General features: G+C 37.2%; 3 protein-coding genes across 5 annotated transcripts in view; 2 read left to right on the top strand and 1 right to left on the bottom strand.

Annotated features, from left to right (window-relative positions):
• The window catches only part of LOC136263484 (uncharacterized), a 33,150-nt gene that overhangs the window by 10,596 nt on the left and 3,665 nt on the right, over positions 1-18,889 (top strand). The window contains exon 1 of one of the 3 annotated variants that reach the window (XM_066058011.1): positions 7,154-7,412. The exons of 1 other annotated variant lie outside the window; for it this stretch is intronic. In XM_066058011.1, coding sequence (XP_065914083.1) covers positions 7,390-7,412 — 23 coding nt within the window. In that variant the 5' untranslated portion in view covers positions 7,154-7,389. Of the gene's footprint in view, positions 1-7,153; positions 7,413-10,787; positions 10,865-18,889 lie in introns of those variants that run through there. One more of the 3 variants, XM_066058010.1, reaches the window with a different exon arrangement.
• LOC136263483 (uncharacterized) lies at positions 1,683-2,741 on the top strand. Its single transcript, XM_066058009.1, has 2 exons — positions 1,683-2,333; positions 2,417-2,741. Exons 1-2 carry the CDS (start codon positions 1,686-1,688, stop codon positions 2,696-2,698), a joined length of 930 nt encoding a protein of 309 aa, XP_065914081.1. The 5' UTR covers positions 1,683-1,685; the 3' UTR covers positions 2,699-2,741.
• Positions 2,655-6,000, bottom strand: LOC136263482 (uncharacterized). The gene is made up of 7 exons (XM_066058008.1): positions 4,743-6,000; positions 4,638-4,685; positions 3,786-4,489; positions 3,510-3,737; positions 3,225-3,456; positions 3,114-3,167; positions 2,655-3,052 (listed from the first exon to the last, which is right to left on the bottom strand). The coding sequence occupies exons 1-7, from the start codon at positions 5,827-5,829 to the stop codon at positions 2,742-2,744; spliced, it is 2,664 nt and encodes an 887-aa protein (XP_065914080.1). The 5' UTR covers positions 5,830-6,000; the 3' UTR covers positions 2,655-2,741.

Below are 18,889 nucleotides of genomic sequence, written 5' to 3'. Positions count from 1 at the left end.
ATCCCACCAGTGGTATATATATCGTTTTTTATGTACCTTTTATGTGCACACCTTTTCTTATTTGCTCATAGTAAGTTCATAACATCATGCTATTGCTTCACAGCACATGGACTGTTGGAAAAGTGTATGGTAGCACATTTATATAGGGCAATAAGGATAGCATAAGGTTCATGTACATATCTAATGAATAGTAGTGCTTGGTTCCTCATTACATTAATTGAATTTTAGTTAATGTAGAAATTGTCCTGCACGTAGGGCAGGTAGCTGTTTCAATAAGATTGCAATGCGTGACATTTACGTATGGGTCTTACTGGCTTTATTATACACCATCTCATGATAATCAACTTAACCTTGATGGGAGAATTATAAATCTCTGCTTTTAAATTACTCTTGTGTTTAAAGTAAGTATGTAAGGTGAAATCTGTCAGCTATGTTGGGTTGTATATCAAGTTAACATGTCACAAAGGCCCACAATATTAACACTTTTGTGAATGTTCAAGCAACAGTGTTAAGAAATGGACTATCACAATTAATGACAACAATGATGTTTGAGAATATTTTTAGTCCTTCAGATTTACTTATGTGTAGCTCTGTTAGGGGATTAACTAAATTACATTATTGTTATTTTCTGTGAGAGGGAATTTTAAATTTGCCTGTAGTGGTAATCAAACTCCCCCAAAAACCATCTTGTGGAATGATGTAATGTTGTCTTATAAAAGTAGGCAGAGCTCATTTTTATTTCATTACCAGTTTGAAATGAGTGTACTAAGTGTTGCAGGGAAATTAGTTAGACACGGGTGTGCTAGGAATGGCCATGCTCAGTGCTCCAGACTTTTGTCCAGTGTACATAAAGTTGTTTCACAAAGTGAGAGGATATCACCTTTATTAATGACAACGGCAAAAGATATCAACAGCCAGTACCAGATTAGCCAGTTGAAGAAGGCATTTGGATATAGCATGCAGGTTGTTGGAGCTGGTGCAGTGACTGGGAGTAAAATAGGAATACTAACTTGTTTGACAGTGTATAAAAGCCTTCCATCAGTGAAAGGTACCACAATGTTAACAAGAGTTTATAATAAGAGGAGAGTATCGAACTTCGCTATACCCAGTGAAAAATGAGCCCGTAAAGTCCTATGGCCTCGATCAAATGCCATGCTACCGACTGTTGATTGCTGACTAATTACTTGCGCCGCGTGAAAGATACCGGGCGTGCTCCTTTTACGCGCGCCCATAATCTTGTGTACAAAATGGCACGTGGTGGTGGACGAGGTCGAGGAAGAGGTACCGGGAAAGGCAGGAAAGCTCACGACAAAGAGCAGCAGCAGTCACGAACAGCTTCACCAGCAAAAAAACGACGAAGGCTTACAAAAACTCAGGGTACCGAGTCGAGTGACGGGAATGGGGCAACTGGTTGTTCTAAACAGCGCGCAGCGAAGAAGACGAAGACAGTAACACCAATGCATGACAAACAAACTGTTGTCGAAAGGAAGAAGACCAAGAAGAGCAAAACAAAGGCGATGAAAAAATCTGACAGAGATAGCTTGTTGCAATCACTACAGAAAATCGATGACAAGATTCTACGCTGTGAAATTGTTGCCAAGTTAAAAGCAACTTTTGAAGGTAATATGTTGTTGATAGAGTTTACAGAAGTTGTGTGCTCAACTGAACAGCCGCTGCACGGTTTGATGATTCATCACCAGCGTTACTTTGCAGCAATGTATGTCTCCAGCAAGAAACAACAGGATGCTTACTTACAATTCCAAATTGACTGGTTTAAATATTGCAGCGTTTTTCTTCTCAGTGAAGAGCATTCTTTACAAGATATTGATTATCATGAATTGTCGGGACATGAAGTAAGTGCACTTAGAAACACATGGTTGGGGTTTGCAAAAGCTAATGGTGTTCCTGTTCCACGCTGTAACAAAGTTATGATGACCATATCATCTACAGTCTATCATTTTTTACTGGATCATGTTGCTCGGTTTCAGCAGAAGTTTCTGCAGCCTGAAACCATTACAATAGAAGCAGATGATGATGGCGTTTATTACCGCTTTGGGGGAGCAACACTTTGTAGCATGCTACATGGTTTGTATAAAGATATCAAGCACTGCTCAGATAACTGCAAAGATAGTCTTTCTCAGAAGATCACTATTTTGCAAGCCATGAACGTTAAGGATAAATCTTGCATTCCTGGGTACTTACAGTATCGTGACAGAGGATTTATGTATTTTCCTGACCCAGTCTTCATACTGTACCTCCGTGAAGTTGATAGTATTCTAAAAGAAGTGGTCAACTTGAAGGGGCTAAATGAACATGGAGATGAATTGATCAAGGTAAATTGTACTACATTCAAGCATACTAAGGAAAGCCACCACATGAATACACAACAATGTTATATGTTGTTTTTTTAACTCAGGTTGCTCATGACACTATCAAAGCTGACCGTAACATTGAACAATCATTCAAAAATGCGTTATCACAGAAGATACCAAATCTTGATGTCTTCAGTGAAGGAACCGTTGAGGGCGTCTGTGAAGAATTTACAAGGAAACTATGCAATACCAGAATCCAGGAGTTCATCTCATCTACGAAACAACAATTAGCTACTAAGAAGGGACTAGCGTCAACTGTAGATGTCAACCTGAGGAGCACCTTATTAACTCAGCATACAAAATTAAGCACTAAATTAGGTACTTAAATTCTTGATTATGTTTAATACATACATTAGTAAGAAACACTTGTTATTGTTGTTCTTTCTTTCCATACTTGTGTTTTATTAATGGTAGTTCCAATGTACCAATAGATTGGTCCCTATAACCTTTTCCTGCCTGATGACTGGTAGTACACTGTTTTACCAAATGGGAACACCTCGACGTTACATAATTAACTGCATCCAACTTCCCTCCAGCACTATATTTATACTGGCTGAATAGACTCTCAACAGCAGAACCAGATATACGGAGTGGGGAGATGAAATACGTTGGATATGTCTCTAAGAACCATTTCACAAAAGCATTAAAACTGTAAACATCTATCCGTAAAAGGTCCCACGCTACATAAACAAAAGAAACATAATTAACAACAGTGTACACAATGCCACCCTATTCGCATACTTTGCCAAGATAGAAACTCCTTCTGTGTGTTGCTGGTATGTGGAAACTGTGGATCTGTTGATGTAAGTATATACATTCATGTTGTAGTTTGACATACTGTAGATCACATACCATGCTCAAGGAGATCAGTGAGCCAACCAGAAAAATAGTGGTAACCTTTATTAATGTTCTTTATGACATCACAGTTTAGGCTTTGGACCCTTTCATGGCTAAGAAAGCCACACTCGAATAAATGATGACAAGCTTCCAAGTATTTAAGTGTTTCTGAAGTTTTCGCTGATTCCTCTGGTGTAGTGTTGTCTTGATGTATATACCAATGCAGCTCTCCCAACACTTGTTCTTGCTAATAAAATACCACTGTACATTCTACAATCAAAAAATAACACCATAACTTACCTGCATTATCTTCGCTGGTAGCACATTCAATTTTGTCCATGCATCTCGAAGACAATGTGTTTCCTTCAGCCTTGGTACCATCCTTGCACAGTTGAGTTGAGCTCGACCAATTTCTCGCTTATATAAGTCATCAATAGTATCCCATCCAAACTTAGGTTTACTGACACGTTGAAAATGTTTTGTGCCACTTGTCTTTGAAGAGAACAAGGCATTAATCATGTTCTTCAGCTAAAAAATATCAAATAATTATTACCATTAGGCAATACAATAGCTTACCTGATGTGATGGACAGATCAGCCAAAATATTCGATATGGCGGGTTCCATGGGTTCACCATCCATGGCTCTACTTTAAAAATGTCGTCTTCACCTTCTGTTACTGAGTACACTCCAGCATGTCCATGGTTTCTTTTGATGACTGAAACATTTGGAGATGCACCATCACAAACTAATAAACTAGTTTTAAGTTCGTGAAATTGGAACAGGTAGATTGTCTCCATGACGCATGCCATAACAAATTTGTTGTCCACTGTTGATGGGCTAGTGAAATAGGGCCCAACAATGTCAAATTCACTAGTCAGGTCACGCCAAAGAAATTGTAAAATGTAGGATGTTTGCTGCACAGCTTCAGGTTCCTTCAGCAGTCGATAAATATCATTAAGGGAAGGCAACTGTTTGTGGGTCATTGCAAGACCCATCAACTGGTGACTGTGGGAATTCCACATCAGCTGGCATGCTACCTTTACTTCGTCAAATATAAGCGCACCATCTGATCTCGGTTCTTGTCTACCAGTTTCTCTGCATTGCTCTTTAAAAAGGACATAACGGGCAACTTGAGTTTCAATACACTCACTCCTTGCTCCTGGCTCATGCATGAATGCTCCAGTATAAGCCTGCAATGTGGCCTTTGATGGCAGTTGCAAGATCCCAAATCCTTTCAGTGCATCGTAAGCTGCACTGCTTCTGGTATATACTGCCAAGGCTACAAAATAACAAAATTTTTTTTTGTAAATTTGAGTTTATCAAACTCCTAATTTCTGCCACCAACCTTCCTTGCATGCATAATTTATTATTTATTTACTGCATACAAGAACAGTCTATATAACCTATTGAATCCTGCAGTGGCTTACCAATTCTGATGGTAATCATACTCCATCTGTTGCCGCGAGCACCCGTAGCTGAAGAAAAAACAGAGCAGAATAATTAACAGTGCAACAGAATAATATAGAAATTACCATTCTTGGATTGGTCACGCAGAAACTGCTGTTGCTGACGTTTACTGTCTGTATACCAGATCTCCTTCATAAGGTCACCCACACCATGCTCACTCCCTTCAAGAAAAATCTCATCTAAATCACCATTACCAATCCTTTCTACAAGAGTACACATCTCTTCATGTTGTTCATCATTCAATGTTACATCAGATTCATTGTACTTTTCCAACTTCCTTATCATGTTTGATCTCTCACTTTGTGCATTTAACTTTCTCCTTTGTTGACTAGCAGGAGACATGTAGGATAGTCTGGCACGTGATGACGACGACTGTCTTTTCAGCTTTCTACTGGGGCTCTCTTGTAAGGTGCGACGCCTTTGACAATTTAAATCAGTCACAAGTCTCTTACAGGCAGAGCACTGCACCTCACTAGAGCTTTTCTCATTGCTGGTAGCATTACTGGCCAATTTAAACCACAATTTGCAATTGAATGAGTCAACACGGGCAAATGGCTCCTTGGTTTGTCTAACGCTTAAAATATCAAAGCGCATTGCTCCATAGTAATGTTGCTTGTAGTGCAGTGGATCTATACCAGGACAAAACTTGTAACAAGGATCTCTACAAAATTTCTCACACAGTTCTTGGACATGGAAAACTGATTGAAATACACCAGATTCCCATTTCTTCATCAGTACATGCACCTCATATTCAAAACCTGTAATTGTCACTTGGATTCGTGATGTATAGCCAAACGGTGGATGAAGCATCACAGTACGCTGTGTTATCACTAACATAGAATTACCTGAAATATCCTGGACTGGTGAAAAGCACAGTTCTGGAAACCTATCAACTCCCAACTCACAAACTTCGTGGTGAAATGATTCAATCTTTGCTTTATCGATAATATTGCACCTTGGCGAACCCAGCTCCACGTTGTTACTATCAGTTTCTTCACTTATACCTTCATCGCCGACTTCTATTCTAACGGTACGCTCTGACCCACCACTGCTACACATACCATGACGATGGTCATCAATTAGAACTTCATCGTCAGTCGTTTCTTCACCTTGACGAGCAAAGGACACTCGTCTCGAAGGAGTTTCATCCATCCTGAAACTTAAAGCGGACACATGCGGACATTCTCAAAGCCGCCCAAAACGTGTTAACTCTCAGCAATCAACAACTGGTGAGTTTACGCAAAATTACTGTGATATCCGGAATACTTTACGGGCTCATTTTTCACTGGGTATAGCGAAGTTCGATACTCTCCTCTTATTATAAACTCTTGATGTTAACAGTCTGTTTATTTGGTGGAATAGCAATCACATCATTTGGGGCAGCTGTAGTTTATGGTACTGACAATGAGATGAATTCATATGTTAAGGAAAAACTGGATGTGGTATCTCCTTCAATTGAATCAATGAAAGGCACGATTAATGAAGTAAAGGTGAAATCAGAGGAAATAGGGGACATGTGTGCTGATCCTGTAGAAATAAGTATTACTCACTGTGATACAAACAATACAAACACTGCTATTTTTGCACAGATGCAAGCACCCTCTCAAGATATTATTGCATATGTGAAAAAAATATGGTCTGCTTTGGGAGAACATGTACCAACTGTGATGTTAACCATTGGTGTTCTAACAGCTAGCATTGCTACTGGTTTAGGTGCCGTAAAACTGGTGGGTTCAATATTTTCTATTGTCAAACGAGAACAACATCCAACAGCAGCGCAAATCAATAGCCGCGTTTTGCCATGTTTAACCCAACAGAATACTGATCTTAAGTCTGTAGAAGAGGAACTTGTAACCACTTTAAATGAAAGTTGACAATGTCTTTTTTTTGTTGATTTTTTTTACTGTAATGTGCGAACTACTTGTGTGCTGCTATAAAGTTATGTAAGATTGTTGTAGTGCATATTCAGCATTCAATTTTTGATAAGGGTAAGTGTAATGCAGTGAAGCAGTGTTCTTCTGTTCAGAATGCAACAAAATGGTAGGGTCAGTTAACCAAACGATATATAATAAATATATGCTTCTGTTCACATGCATTTTAGTGGCCCTAAAATTTGTCTTGTCTCCTCTGGTGTATTGTTCTCTTATGGTCACAAAAGTGCAAATGGGATATAATGCATGCTGCTTATCACAACCTTGTTACATTAAACCTGAAGACGATGGATGACCACGCCCACTTGACAAGCAACATGATTTATCAATAGAGGTTAGTATATATTCGCTTAAAAACATTTAATGTAGTAGTCTCATGTGGCCAGACCATCCTTGTAGCAGCTACTGTAGTTTGAAACTATATAAAACAAATTGTCTGTTCATTCACCAGCATGAACATGGATTATACTCAGTAAGCGTGCAGCCCTAGACCTTTCATTATTTATTTATTTATCTATGACATAATCTTGACTGCAATTGTTAAAATATCTGGTTGTATATTTCTTGCACTGAAAGTCTGACAGCAACTTGATCTACAGCCTGTGCCTCATACTGAAGTTTGGACAACAAACGAGTTACTTAACCTAGCCAATAAGGTGAAACAGGAAATGGGCCAAAGAAGGGGAAGAAGTCCCTCCAACTCCAGAATTTGAACTGCAAGCCACCCAATATCTAGTCAAGTGCCACACTCAGTCTACTCCAGGAGGGATGTATTTTATGTATGTATTTGTTATTTAGTAGTGAGTAAGTTACCATATCACTACTTAAGTGTTGCTGTAGAAATACTGAATGGATGATTTAATATATGTGTTCTAGAGCTTTTTTATAAATAAGGACATTTGTTGTTTTCTGTTATTGTCAGTCTAATCACTTGTGGGTAGGGATATTCCAAGGGTATTACCCCTGTGGTTGATGAAATAATAATACCAATAAGATGTTATATGGGTGAGTGATCAGTAATATCACCAAGTGTTCATTATATGTACTCTTAGTGTTACTCAGCCATCAAGTCATTTCAGTGCATCCATACTGGATGGCATGCAGCATATCATAATGCCATCCAATGTTTGTCTAGTTGATAGCACAACTGAGACTTTTGCTTTACACAATGTGAATGTTCGTGACTATAGATAACAGATAGGGACTTTCCAAGGGTATTTTTATTTATTATTTATTTATTCTTTGTTGTTGGTACGGATATATGTTGTCTTTGTGGTGGTTTTATCAGGCCTGTGTGAAAACCATGTTTTCAGTAATAGCATGTACACTGTGATGTATAATGTACAGTATGTAATGTGTACAACAAATATGTATCTGTCGTGTATTAATTGTGTTACTAAGTACAACATTAGTACTTAGTGGAATTAGTACTTACTTAGTGATATCAATATAATAGTAACCAAGAGTATCGAATGGGTATATTACCCATGATTGATGATTGCATAAAGTAACACAGATATTTCAGTAATTGTTCATTTATATTGCCATTAAGGGTTGCTGTATTTAGCCAAATTCGGCCATTAAACCAAGTGAAAACATGATAGCATTAAAGAGAATTGGCTAATGTTAAAGTTCTGGCACTGCCAAGCGGATCCCTGAAGGCATGGCAACACACTCATTTGTGCAACCATTGTTTTAGCGAGTTGGAGTTATCTTGGGTCCTTACTACACTTTCCTTGTACAATAACTGTTGAATACTAGGTTGAATAACATGGAAAACTGGTGAAGAAAGATCCGTTGCTACGTACACATTTCAAATTATCATTTCACGTAAACGAACAATTACTGAAATATCCGTGTTATTTTACACAATCATTAGTCATGGGCTAATACACCGTTCGACACTCTTGTTTTTTATTATATACTCTTGGTGATAGGAAATTATGAGTTTGCAATGGAATGAAAGATCTTTCAAGTGATCTGTTCTCCCCTACTTGAAATGAAAAGGTTTAATTGATGATCTGTCTTAAAGTTGTATAATCAAATTCCATCAAAATTGTGTATCTTTACACCTAATTTTTCCTGGGGGAAGGAGGAGGGGCATGCCCCCCAGATCTCTCCTAGAAAACTTGTGCTTCATGCATTTCAGAGTGTGCTTCACACACTTAGTGATTCTTGCCAAACCTCCCTTACTAATATTTGGGGTACATTTTCATTATTAAAAGGAATTGGTTCCATACTATTAGGTAGTAGAGGGCACGATCTATGGAACCAATTCTCACGATTCTAGAGTCCAAAATTAGAGGTGCACCGATATAAAGATTGGTATTGGTATTGGTACCGATATCGCAACATCAGTATATTGGTATCGGTAAAAAGTTGACTTTTTAAACAATTAAGTACCATAATTGTTCGGCTTTCTGTATAATTGATCTTGTAGTGCTGTGGGTAAAGCATTAGGGTAAAGCATTAGGCTAAAGATGTGAAGTATTTTGTAGTAACCAAAGCTCGATTCCAAGTCTTTTTTTTTCTTTGCTGAGACTTTTCATAGCACCTTATTCACATACCTTTTTTTTTTCTTTTTACAAAAACCTTTTGGCAACCACCTTTTTGTTATATTACATTGTAGTGTGCCCATACTGAAAACCTTTTATGTTGAGATGCAACCCAACACTAAAGAATATCGGTATCGGAATCAGTATTTTGAAGCTAATTATATTGGTTATCAGTATATCGGTAAAATCCCATATCAGTGCACCTCTATCCAAAATTAGGGTTATGGTTCAGCTTTATCTTCTTTAATATAGGCTAAATCATTGTTTTATATTGTCTTGCATTTAAAATAGTCAAAAATTCAGGGAGCCGGCAGCTAGTAGCAGTAGCACAGTGAATAGGACTCTGATGAATTGTGAAAAGTAGTGAGATCGAGCTCAGAATTCTACACAATTTTTTGCATGTTTCAAGTTAAAGTCAAAAGTGTACCCCCAATAAAATACATACCTGAAGGGAGGAATAAACGTTTAATTAACAAGAAGTTTCTCAATTAAGCTGTGTTAACGGCTAGTTACAGTATATCCAGAAATGCAGAGGAGGTTGGACACGACATAAGCGCTTCTGAAATTTATTACTGTTAATTGCATATTTCTAATATGTGACGAGGAGAAAGTGATAGAAGAAATGTTTAGCAATATCCACACCACGTTACCTTGTGTTTCTTAAGTTGAACAGCAAATTCTTATTGCACGACAGGTGTGCGAGTTTCTGATTCTCTTTTCGATTCTCTGTGAGGCCAAGCTAGCGGCGTCCGCTCTTCTGTTTCATTACCCTGGGAGGCTTTGTTAGCATGCACATTGCTTTCTTCGACAATTATTGTGCTAAAATACACATACATAAGGCGTCCCTATAGTATTACACATGGATTCCACCCAGCAAACGCTTACGCACGTGATCCCCGTAGATTTCAAGAGCGATTTACGCGCCTGGAGTAGTGGGGTTGAATGGGCTAGACTGATTGAATAGACTAAACTTGAAATGCACTCTCAAATGGTATTTGTGAAAACTTTCATGAGCGCTTGGTTAAACTTTCAATACAAAATGTATGCGCTCACGTGTGCGTGTCCAACCTCCTCTGCCAGAAATGTTTATGATATGTAATGAATCCCTTGAAATTGTTAGAATGCATGTGTATGTGTGATAGTTGAGACAAGTCTGAGCTAGAACATGACGAGGTCATCAACTATAATTAGTACACTGTATTAGTGTTGTTTTAGTAATGCATTTGACTTTTAGTTTTAGTTTTAGTTATAGCTGTAAATAGAAAAACGTTTTAGTTAAAAGTTTTTGTTTTAGTTACCATCATTAATATATTTTAGTTAAAGTTTTAGTTTTAGTTACCATCTTCAATATGCTTTAGTTATCATTTTAGATGTTACATTTCAAGAGTTTTAGTTTTACCTATGATACTACTGTATAATAGGGATCTTGAAAATTTGGGCTATTCTGGCCAAAATTGTACCAATTCAACTAAAATGCAACTTACATAAAACATATATATTAGTCCTATACAAGTATTATACACTTGTAAGTCCAAAAGCCATACATGTATTTAAGTGCTAGAAATTACACAGCTGCAAATTGAAAAGCATAATTACACATGTGTATATTGTTTGTTTTTCCATTAGCACTTAAATAATACAAGATACACGATGTGACAATTAAGGTGCCAAAATGAACATGGTAAACGCAAGACCACCAAGGTACCAAAATCAAAATGATCATGTGTCAAAACAATTGCAGTAAATATGAAGACTGATTTAGCAGTCAGTTACCCTTCAATAATTTGATGCACATTTCAACCCACCAGTTTGGTTATGTAATAATGAATGTACATGATTCTTTTTCAAAGAACAAGTATGCATGTGATTTTACCATAAAGAGCTATTACAAATTTAAGGAAAAATTAGGAATTTTAAGGTCGATTAGGGATCATAGAAAGGGAAACGTTGTCTACATATATACTACTAGTAAATATTTAATCCCCACCTCAGTCTATACCCATGACTGAATTAGGGATTGAATGTCCACTAGTATATCTGCAGGTGTAGGCGACTTCCTTTGTTTTCGTACTTTTTTCTATGATCACTAATTGACCTTAAAATTCCTTAAACTTGTTTGTTTACCTTTTCGTAACATTATTATAACTGGTGGACCTGTGCATACTGCTTGAAAAGAAAGGATGGCACCAGAGGTGATGCGGTTTTCATCTGAATGTGTGCCCAAGCTACGTATCAATTACTGACTTAAAAGTGTAGTGGCCATTACATGCTTTGCTTGCACACAAATGAAGAACAGTATTAGAAGCACCTCTGCAATCAATCAAGTCACCACATAAAATATGAATGATTCCCATTTACAAACATATGTGTCATGCTATTGTGAATTGAACCTTTTGTCTGTCAGCAAAATGAAACGACACACAAATGAGAACAAAGGTAAGTCCATGATGTGTGCATTGTACATACTGTGGTATGCCAAAAGGTACATCTCAGGACAAAGCAACATCAAATGGTGGAGAAATCAATCCTGTATACCCTTAGCCGTTATTGAATTACGCTTTGCTTGAAGGCATCAGGTAGTTAGTCAGTAGAAAGTTCCTAAAATTTGTTAAAATCTATTGGATTCATTTAAGGTCGTATTGGAGGCACTTTTGAGCTTGGTAATGCCTAACCAATACTGCCAAGGTGCCAGGATGATATTATGAAGCTGGTTTTTGGGTGATATTTTTTGGTCAGAAAAACCGAAACCTCCTAATATACAGTACTACCATACTATATGATTTTAAATCCTGTGATAGTTTAATTTAGCTACGTTTTGCTTGGAAACATCACAGTAGGAACTTTTTAGCAATAAAGTTGAGATATCTTCATAGCAAAGCACTTTTATACTGATAGTATGTGTATAGCGAATAATTAGCTATATGTGTTCAAGTGTTACCATAGCAAAGTACTCTTAGTTTAAAACAAGCAACAAGTTTTATAATTGTACTTTTAGTGAATTGTATTCGTACTTTTAGTTTTATTTTCAGTTATTTGTAAACATTAAGTAATATTTTAGTTTTTGTACAAGTTTCAATGTAAAAATTGAGGCACTTTTAGTTTTATTCTTTTAAAAAATCATAAAAACTTCAGTTTTAGTTTTAGTTTCAGATAACTAAAAGTAACACTTCTAGTTTTAGTTTTAGTTATAACTAAAACAACACTACTGTATGTAGATTACTGTATATTTTTGCATATGATAAGTCTCCAGCATCATTTTGTAGTGTAGCTATATACAAGTGGATCAGTTCAGCTGAGAGAAGGAACAAATAGCATAGATTTTACAGCACTGCACATGTGTTAAACGGTTACAGTACAGTTTATACATTGAAGATACAATACAAGGGGATTATCTTAACCATTTGTGGTCTGGTGGGACTTCCCCTAACTTCCTTGTGATGTAAGGGACACTCCAGGGAAATTAAATATTATATTGAAAAGTCCCTTAGCTATCTGAAATTTCAGTTCAAATACTATAAAAGAGCTCTTGTCTTTATCCAGTTTGCATTACACTTCTGTTGTAAAAGTGCCTTCTATGAGAATGTATGTGTAGAGAGTAGGGGGTCTAGATGAAGATCATATAGATATGTATGCAATAATCTTGATAGACTGCTCTTGCCTTCCACAGTTCCACCTTAGCAATAGAACATGCTTGGGAGGGACAAACTGGGATTTGACACTTGACTAGCTTGTTTCCTACATGCTAAAATTTGCTGGGATGGTATAGTTGCATATGAGCTATGTATTAGGCATCTGCTATGTATGTATGATTATAGTTACATTTTTGGAAAGTGTCAAATGAGAGTTTCTCCTAAAGCCACCCACGTTCTTGACTTCTGGTTGATCATGCAGTGCTTCTCGTGCTTGTTGCACCATAGATCCTCCGTAGTAACGCTGTATAACAGGTAGAACATACCGGAAAACAAAGAGGAATAGTTACTTCACTTTTCTGTAATTGATAAGTTGGTGCATGCATAAAGTTGTCTAGCACATTCTTTCCTTTTGTTGTGTTAAGTGCTGGTATGAATTATACAAACAAGTGGAAGAAAAATCAGTAGGGCTGTACCGATACCACATTTACATCCAATACCGATATCTGATAGGTATTGCCTATTTTCAATACAGGTTCTTAGTGAACCAATATCATATTCACAGCCGATACTTCAAAGCCTAACCGATATGCATTACAGCATTACAGAGTATGTAGCATGATCACTATGGCTGTGTTAAATTACTATATACAATTATTATGCTTTTCAACAATTAAATCAATCTAATCCTTTTATTCGTTGGTACTGTTTACAAAAGGTTTTTATCCAAACTTGTCTGTTTTTGTCAGTGCTATTAAAGACCAAAAAAAATCTACCTCTAAAACACAAAAAAAAGTGGTGCATTAACCTTCAGAAAAAGAGAAAGCAATCTTGCTCAACCTGCAATTTGAGCCCAGGCTAACTCTTGCTAAGTGAGAATGTAGAACTTCAGAGTTTTACCATTTGACAACTAAGTCACTTTAGCATATATAAGGAACTTTTTATGGTACTTGTGGTACTTTTAATAGTGCATATAACTCAAGTTAATTAGATTTGCAATTGACTGTTACCGATACCAATAATATCAGTATCAATACCGATATAATATCAGTATCAATACCGATATAATATCAGTATCAATGCCGATATAATATTAATATCAATACCGATATAATATCAGTATCAATACCGATATAATATCAGTATTGTTACAGCCCTAAAAATTAAACATTTTCCTATGCTTGTTTTCAATACAATAATAACAATCAACTGTACAAGAATATTAACAGCTAAAACACTTCAGTTGGTCTGTACTAGTCATTGTTGTGATTTTATTCAGTTGTTGTTCAGCATTCTTCAGGTACTTTATCTGCTGTTGTAACCATGGTAGCAGCTGCTCTATAATCTGCTCTGCTGTCGAAATTGTCTTACTGTGGACAAATTTCCAACTTAAATGGTAAACATTTGCCAACCACTTAACAGATGTGTTGGTAGTTGGTGACATGTTCTGAGAATTGAGATAGTTGAGTTGTGTCATTTGATTGGCTGCATTAACACACAAGGTAGCACACACCCCTGCCACACCTCTCCATTGTGCCTTCAACTCATAGATGGATCCTTGTAATTTCTTTAGTAGAGGAACAGCTCGGTGTTCCACAATTCTATTTGTCTCAAAATACAGTTCATTGTTAAACACTTTTATAAATGCCATTCCAACCATCATGAGAGATGTTCCACATACCATTCCCATTATACAGATTCCTATGAAAAATTCAGTTATGTCATATATGAACAATCCTTTAATCGCTAATACTGCAACCACACCTCCACCTATCTGTACACCATACCCTAGTTGTCTACCAATGTGTACAAACTGATTGTATCTGTCAATATCATCAACTATTCTCTCCAGAGACTTCACTGCTAGTTCACTATCTGAGATCAGTTTCCTGACAGCATTACTATTCTCACTGAGTAGTCCATTGTTTGCTTGTAACTTTACAACTGATCCTTCAAGTATAACAAGATTAGCTGTCAGCCATTTCTGTAGCTCTATGATGGACGCCTGTAGTTGCTTCACTAGAGGTGCCATCTTATCCTCCACACTCTCTCTTACTTGTGGTGTTTCAACTTGGCCTACAATTAATATTCCAAGTAAGATATACACCAGTCCTCCCAGCATACCAAATGATAAGTGTACCATGTTAAAGACTAACAGAAATGTACAGAGAATTACTGCTACACTACCAATCAGCCCTACACTACACCAGGCTACAATATCATGTACAACTTTGTTGTATTTGTTAATCTGATCAACTGTTGTCGTCCCCAGAGACTCCACTACTAGTTCACTATCTGACATCTCCTTACTGGTAGCTCTAATAACACTGTCATTATTGTACAAAGTGTCTACAAACTCTTCACCATGATCTGGAGTAGCTGCCATTATATTATAGTAACTCCTTCACTAACTGGTGAAGTCAGTCAGTGTACAAGTATTTATACTGACTAGTGTAGTGTGTGAGGTACCGTCAACACTTGTGTGTGTTGTAACTGACTGGGCTGGACTGAGGGTTAGGGTCCACCACTGAACAAGATGTGATGATTGAGAACTTTAATAAAACAAAAGACAGGAACTTCAAAAATTTATTACCAGGTCTTGTGATTTGTGTGATAATGCCAAACTCTTCCAAGTGGTTGTTGTCATTTATGGGATATCCATTATTACCTTCTTTATACAACAAGTGTGTGTTAGTTTGTCTGGTCTTAGTCTGTCAGTGTAGTTGTAAGGTTACTAATGGAGGACAGAAATTAAAGGTCATAGTCTTACAGAAAATTTAGTGCTAAGATTTTTGCCATATGATTTTATCCAACAAGACACGAAGTATTTCACTTTATGTCTTACAGGTTTTCCCTTTGTATTCACTGAGGTTATTGTGGTTGTTTCAGAAAGAAATCTATATAATTTCAATAATACAGGCAAATCTGAAAATGTGATCTGCCGTTTTAAAAAGTACAAACTGACAGTTTCAATGGTTTCCTGTATTGCACAGTACCTCACACGCTAAGCAGTAACTAAACTGATTATCTCTGAGGTGGTGGTCATTAATTAGATACTTTAACTTCAAGAGATGACAAAGCAAAGGACGACTATCTAAACCGATTTAACTGCTGCTATAATGTGTGTAACTTATGGGCACAATATGAAATGCCGTGTTGCCTTGAATTATGGCCAGCCTCATATACATCAGTGTCCAGTTGCTGGTGGTACCATACAGAATAACAGAAATAAATACCAGGAACACCTAATGTAGTCATAATTCTAGCAATTCCATGTAGCGTTATGAACTTTGAAGTGAAGAACGTTTCAGTGAGTTGTCGTTAAGCTTGAAATCCGTGATGAAAGCATCAAGGGTAGTTGTAGTAGAATACTGGTCACTCTGGTCTTGTATAGTTGTCTGTCCCTTATAATAGCTGGGGTAAAAGTTGCTTGAAAGAAATTATCTCCCAGGCCATTACTTGAGACAATACGGTGAGGCATAACAAAGTTTTAGACTGTACAATGTACATATAGTTTGTGGTAAAAGTATGCTCTTAAAATATAAGGCTTGACAGATTTTTACATCTTTGTCATATTTGAGTATGGATCATATATAGAAACAAAACAGGTCAAAGAAGGTCATCTATACCTCTAGCTACTGTATACTAGTGGACATTTAATCCCTACTAACTGTCACATCAATAGTATAGCTATGGGATTTACCTGCAGGTGTAGTTGACCTCCCTTGTTTCAATGCTTCTCTATTTCCCTTACTCAATATAAATTTTACACTTGTTTGTCATAATTTATGACTGGTGAACTAACACATACCACAACAAAAGAATGAATCAGACATATTAATTGAGTGACTTTGCATGCACCCTGACTATATTACTGGAAAGTGACTGGTCATTCCACTTCATTATGCAAAGCATTACAAGCGACGAACAATACGAGGAGCCCCACTACAGTCACTACTAATGTGTGACTTAATGTACGCCCCCAACTATCAATTACTGAGAATGAAGTTGCCAGTACACTTCGGCTATGTTCTACCTGTTATACAACTGTGAAGAACAGCATGAGAAGTGTCTCTACAATCAACCCAGTCACTGTGGAGTATATATGGACAGTTCTTGTGATAGCTGAACTGAAGCCATTACATGTTCACTACAACACAAGGAGGACAAAGGCAAATCCATGATGTATACACTGTAGCCACTGTAGTTGGTGAAAAGTGACGTCTCGGGTAGAAACGACGTCGAACAGTGAAAAAATAAATCCTGTAGCTAATTTTAATCACAGAAGCTAGAGAGATTTAGAGTTACCATGGAGCCATTTATGTGCTTTGCCAAACTGTCATGAAGGAAGAGTGAGGTTTTTGGGTAATATTGGACAGCTAAATCCCACGATCTCTTCTACACAGTACTACTATACTATATGATAACTAGATCACTCTGTATACACTGTTTAGTATACTAAATAGTGGAAGTACATGTAATAGTTGTAACACGGGCATGAGGGCTTTGCCTGATATGTATGCCCGACTGCCCGAAGGCTGCAGGCAAAGCCCGAATGCCCCGTGTCACAGATAGTATGTAACACTTATCAGGCTGATAGCCTGTACAGGGCGATCAAATCATCCAAGCCAATACGAGTACAGCCACTGGATATATTATACATGCATGCCTAAAATTTTTTAATTATGGGTCAGCAACTAGTACGTTCCAGTTACGTTTGTTTACAATGAATGGACATATCCTAGAGCTATCATGGAGGATTTCAGTTACGTGAGTTTAATATTTTAATCAGTGCTATTGAATCGTTTATAGAAAAATTATAAAGTTTACTAAAGGCCTAGATAGGTAAGCTTGCTTGTAGAGTGGTTACTCCGTACAGAGTGGTAGCTTTATGATGGGGCGTGTCCGTATTTGAAAATGTGCGGAAACAATTGGTGGATAAGCTATAGTACTCGTACTCACCGTAGCCCAACGTTTTTCAACTCATAGGATGGCAAGGATAACAAAATGCTCTCCGTCTGAGTGGTTTTCATGTAAGTCATGCATCCTAAACACGTGAGTATTAATCGATCCTCACAATTGATTTTGGTTCTATATGATCACAGCCCAGTTGTAACCCAGCTAGCTGGGCTACATACTAAATGTAGCCCGAGCGGTTCCTTTAATCTGAGGTGTGAAAGTGTTACATTGAATATTGTTACTGTGCTTGAACAACTAAAATATTTCTTGTCTACTTTACAAAGGAACAAATCAAAACGATTATGTCTTTATCCTAGATTATAATCAAAGCAATTGCATATAGCAGTGTTGTTGTAGGCTATATAGCATCAGTTCTGTGAAGTGACAAGTTTCACTGTAGCATGTAGCAGTTGCACCGAACTCTTCACTTTTTCAAACTTTTGTTTTAACTGCGGCAATGCCTTGTTGGCAATCTTTTCAGTTATCCGACATCTCTTCTTTCTGAGTAATACACATATTGAGCAGATATTAGTTGCCATCGAGTTTACAGCTACAGCTGTGACTTGTATAGATTTCAGATACTGGTAGTTTTCTTGTGTCAATTCTAGAACTCTACCCACATGTGAGATAGCTACTGTAAAACTCAAGACTGTTTGCAATTCTGTGATGGAAGCTTGTAGTTGCTTTACTTGAGGAGCCAACTTGTTGTCTACCATTTCCATCACCTTGTTATCCAACCATGTTTCAAATATCATTGGTATTACCATTAATCCTAATACCATACAAAACAACACACACAGTGGGATTGCTGCACCTAATAATGGGCCTAATACATCAAAGGCAAATATATATGTCCATAGAATGGCAGCTACCCCTCCACTGGATACAACAAAACTCCAGGCTCTACCACCATATTGTAGAACTTTTTTGTATCTGTTAATATGATCAACTGTTGTCCCCAGAGATTTCACTACTAGTTCACTATCTGACATCACCTTACTGGTAGCTCTAATAACACTGTCATTATTGTACAAAGTGTCTACAAACTCTTCACCATGATCTGGAGTAGCTGCCATTATATTATAGTAACTCCTTCACTAACTGGTGAAGTCAGTCAGTGTACAAGTATTTATACTGA

The sequence above is a fragment of the Dysidea avara genome, chromosome 8 (assembly GCF_963678975.1).
Source record: "Dysidea avara chromosome 8, odDysAvar1.4, whole genome shotgun sequence".
In the NCBI taxonomy this organism is placed as follows: domain Eukaryota; kingdom Metazoa; phylum Porifera; class Demospongiae; order Dictyoceratida; family Dysideidae; genus Dysidea; species Dysidea avara.
The sequence above is the reverse complement of the archived record's forward strand: the minus strand, read 5'-3'. Positions and strand labels throughout refer to the sequence as shown.

Coding starts and splice junctions, on each gene's coding strand:
- LOC136263483 (XM_066058009.1), top strand. CDS start 1,686: ATGATTCATCACCAGCGTTACTTTGCAGCAATGTATGTCTCCAGCAAG. Junction 2,334..2,416: donor ATGGAGATGAATTGATCAAG/GTAAATTGTACT, acceptor TTTTTAACTCAG/GTTGCTCATGACACTATCAA.
- LOC136263482 (XM_066058008.1), bottom strand. CDS start 5,829: ATGGATGAAACTCCTTCGAGACGAGTGTCCTTTGCTCGTCAAGGTGAA. Junction 3,738..3,785: donor TGATCTGTCCATCACATCAG/GTAAGCTATTGT, acceptor GATATTTTTTAG/CTGAAGAACATGATTAATGC. Junction 3,053..3,113: donor GGAGTTTCTATCTTGGCAAA/GTATGCGAATAG, acceptor TTGTTTATGTAG/CGTGGGACCTTTTACGGATA.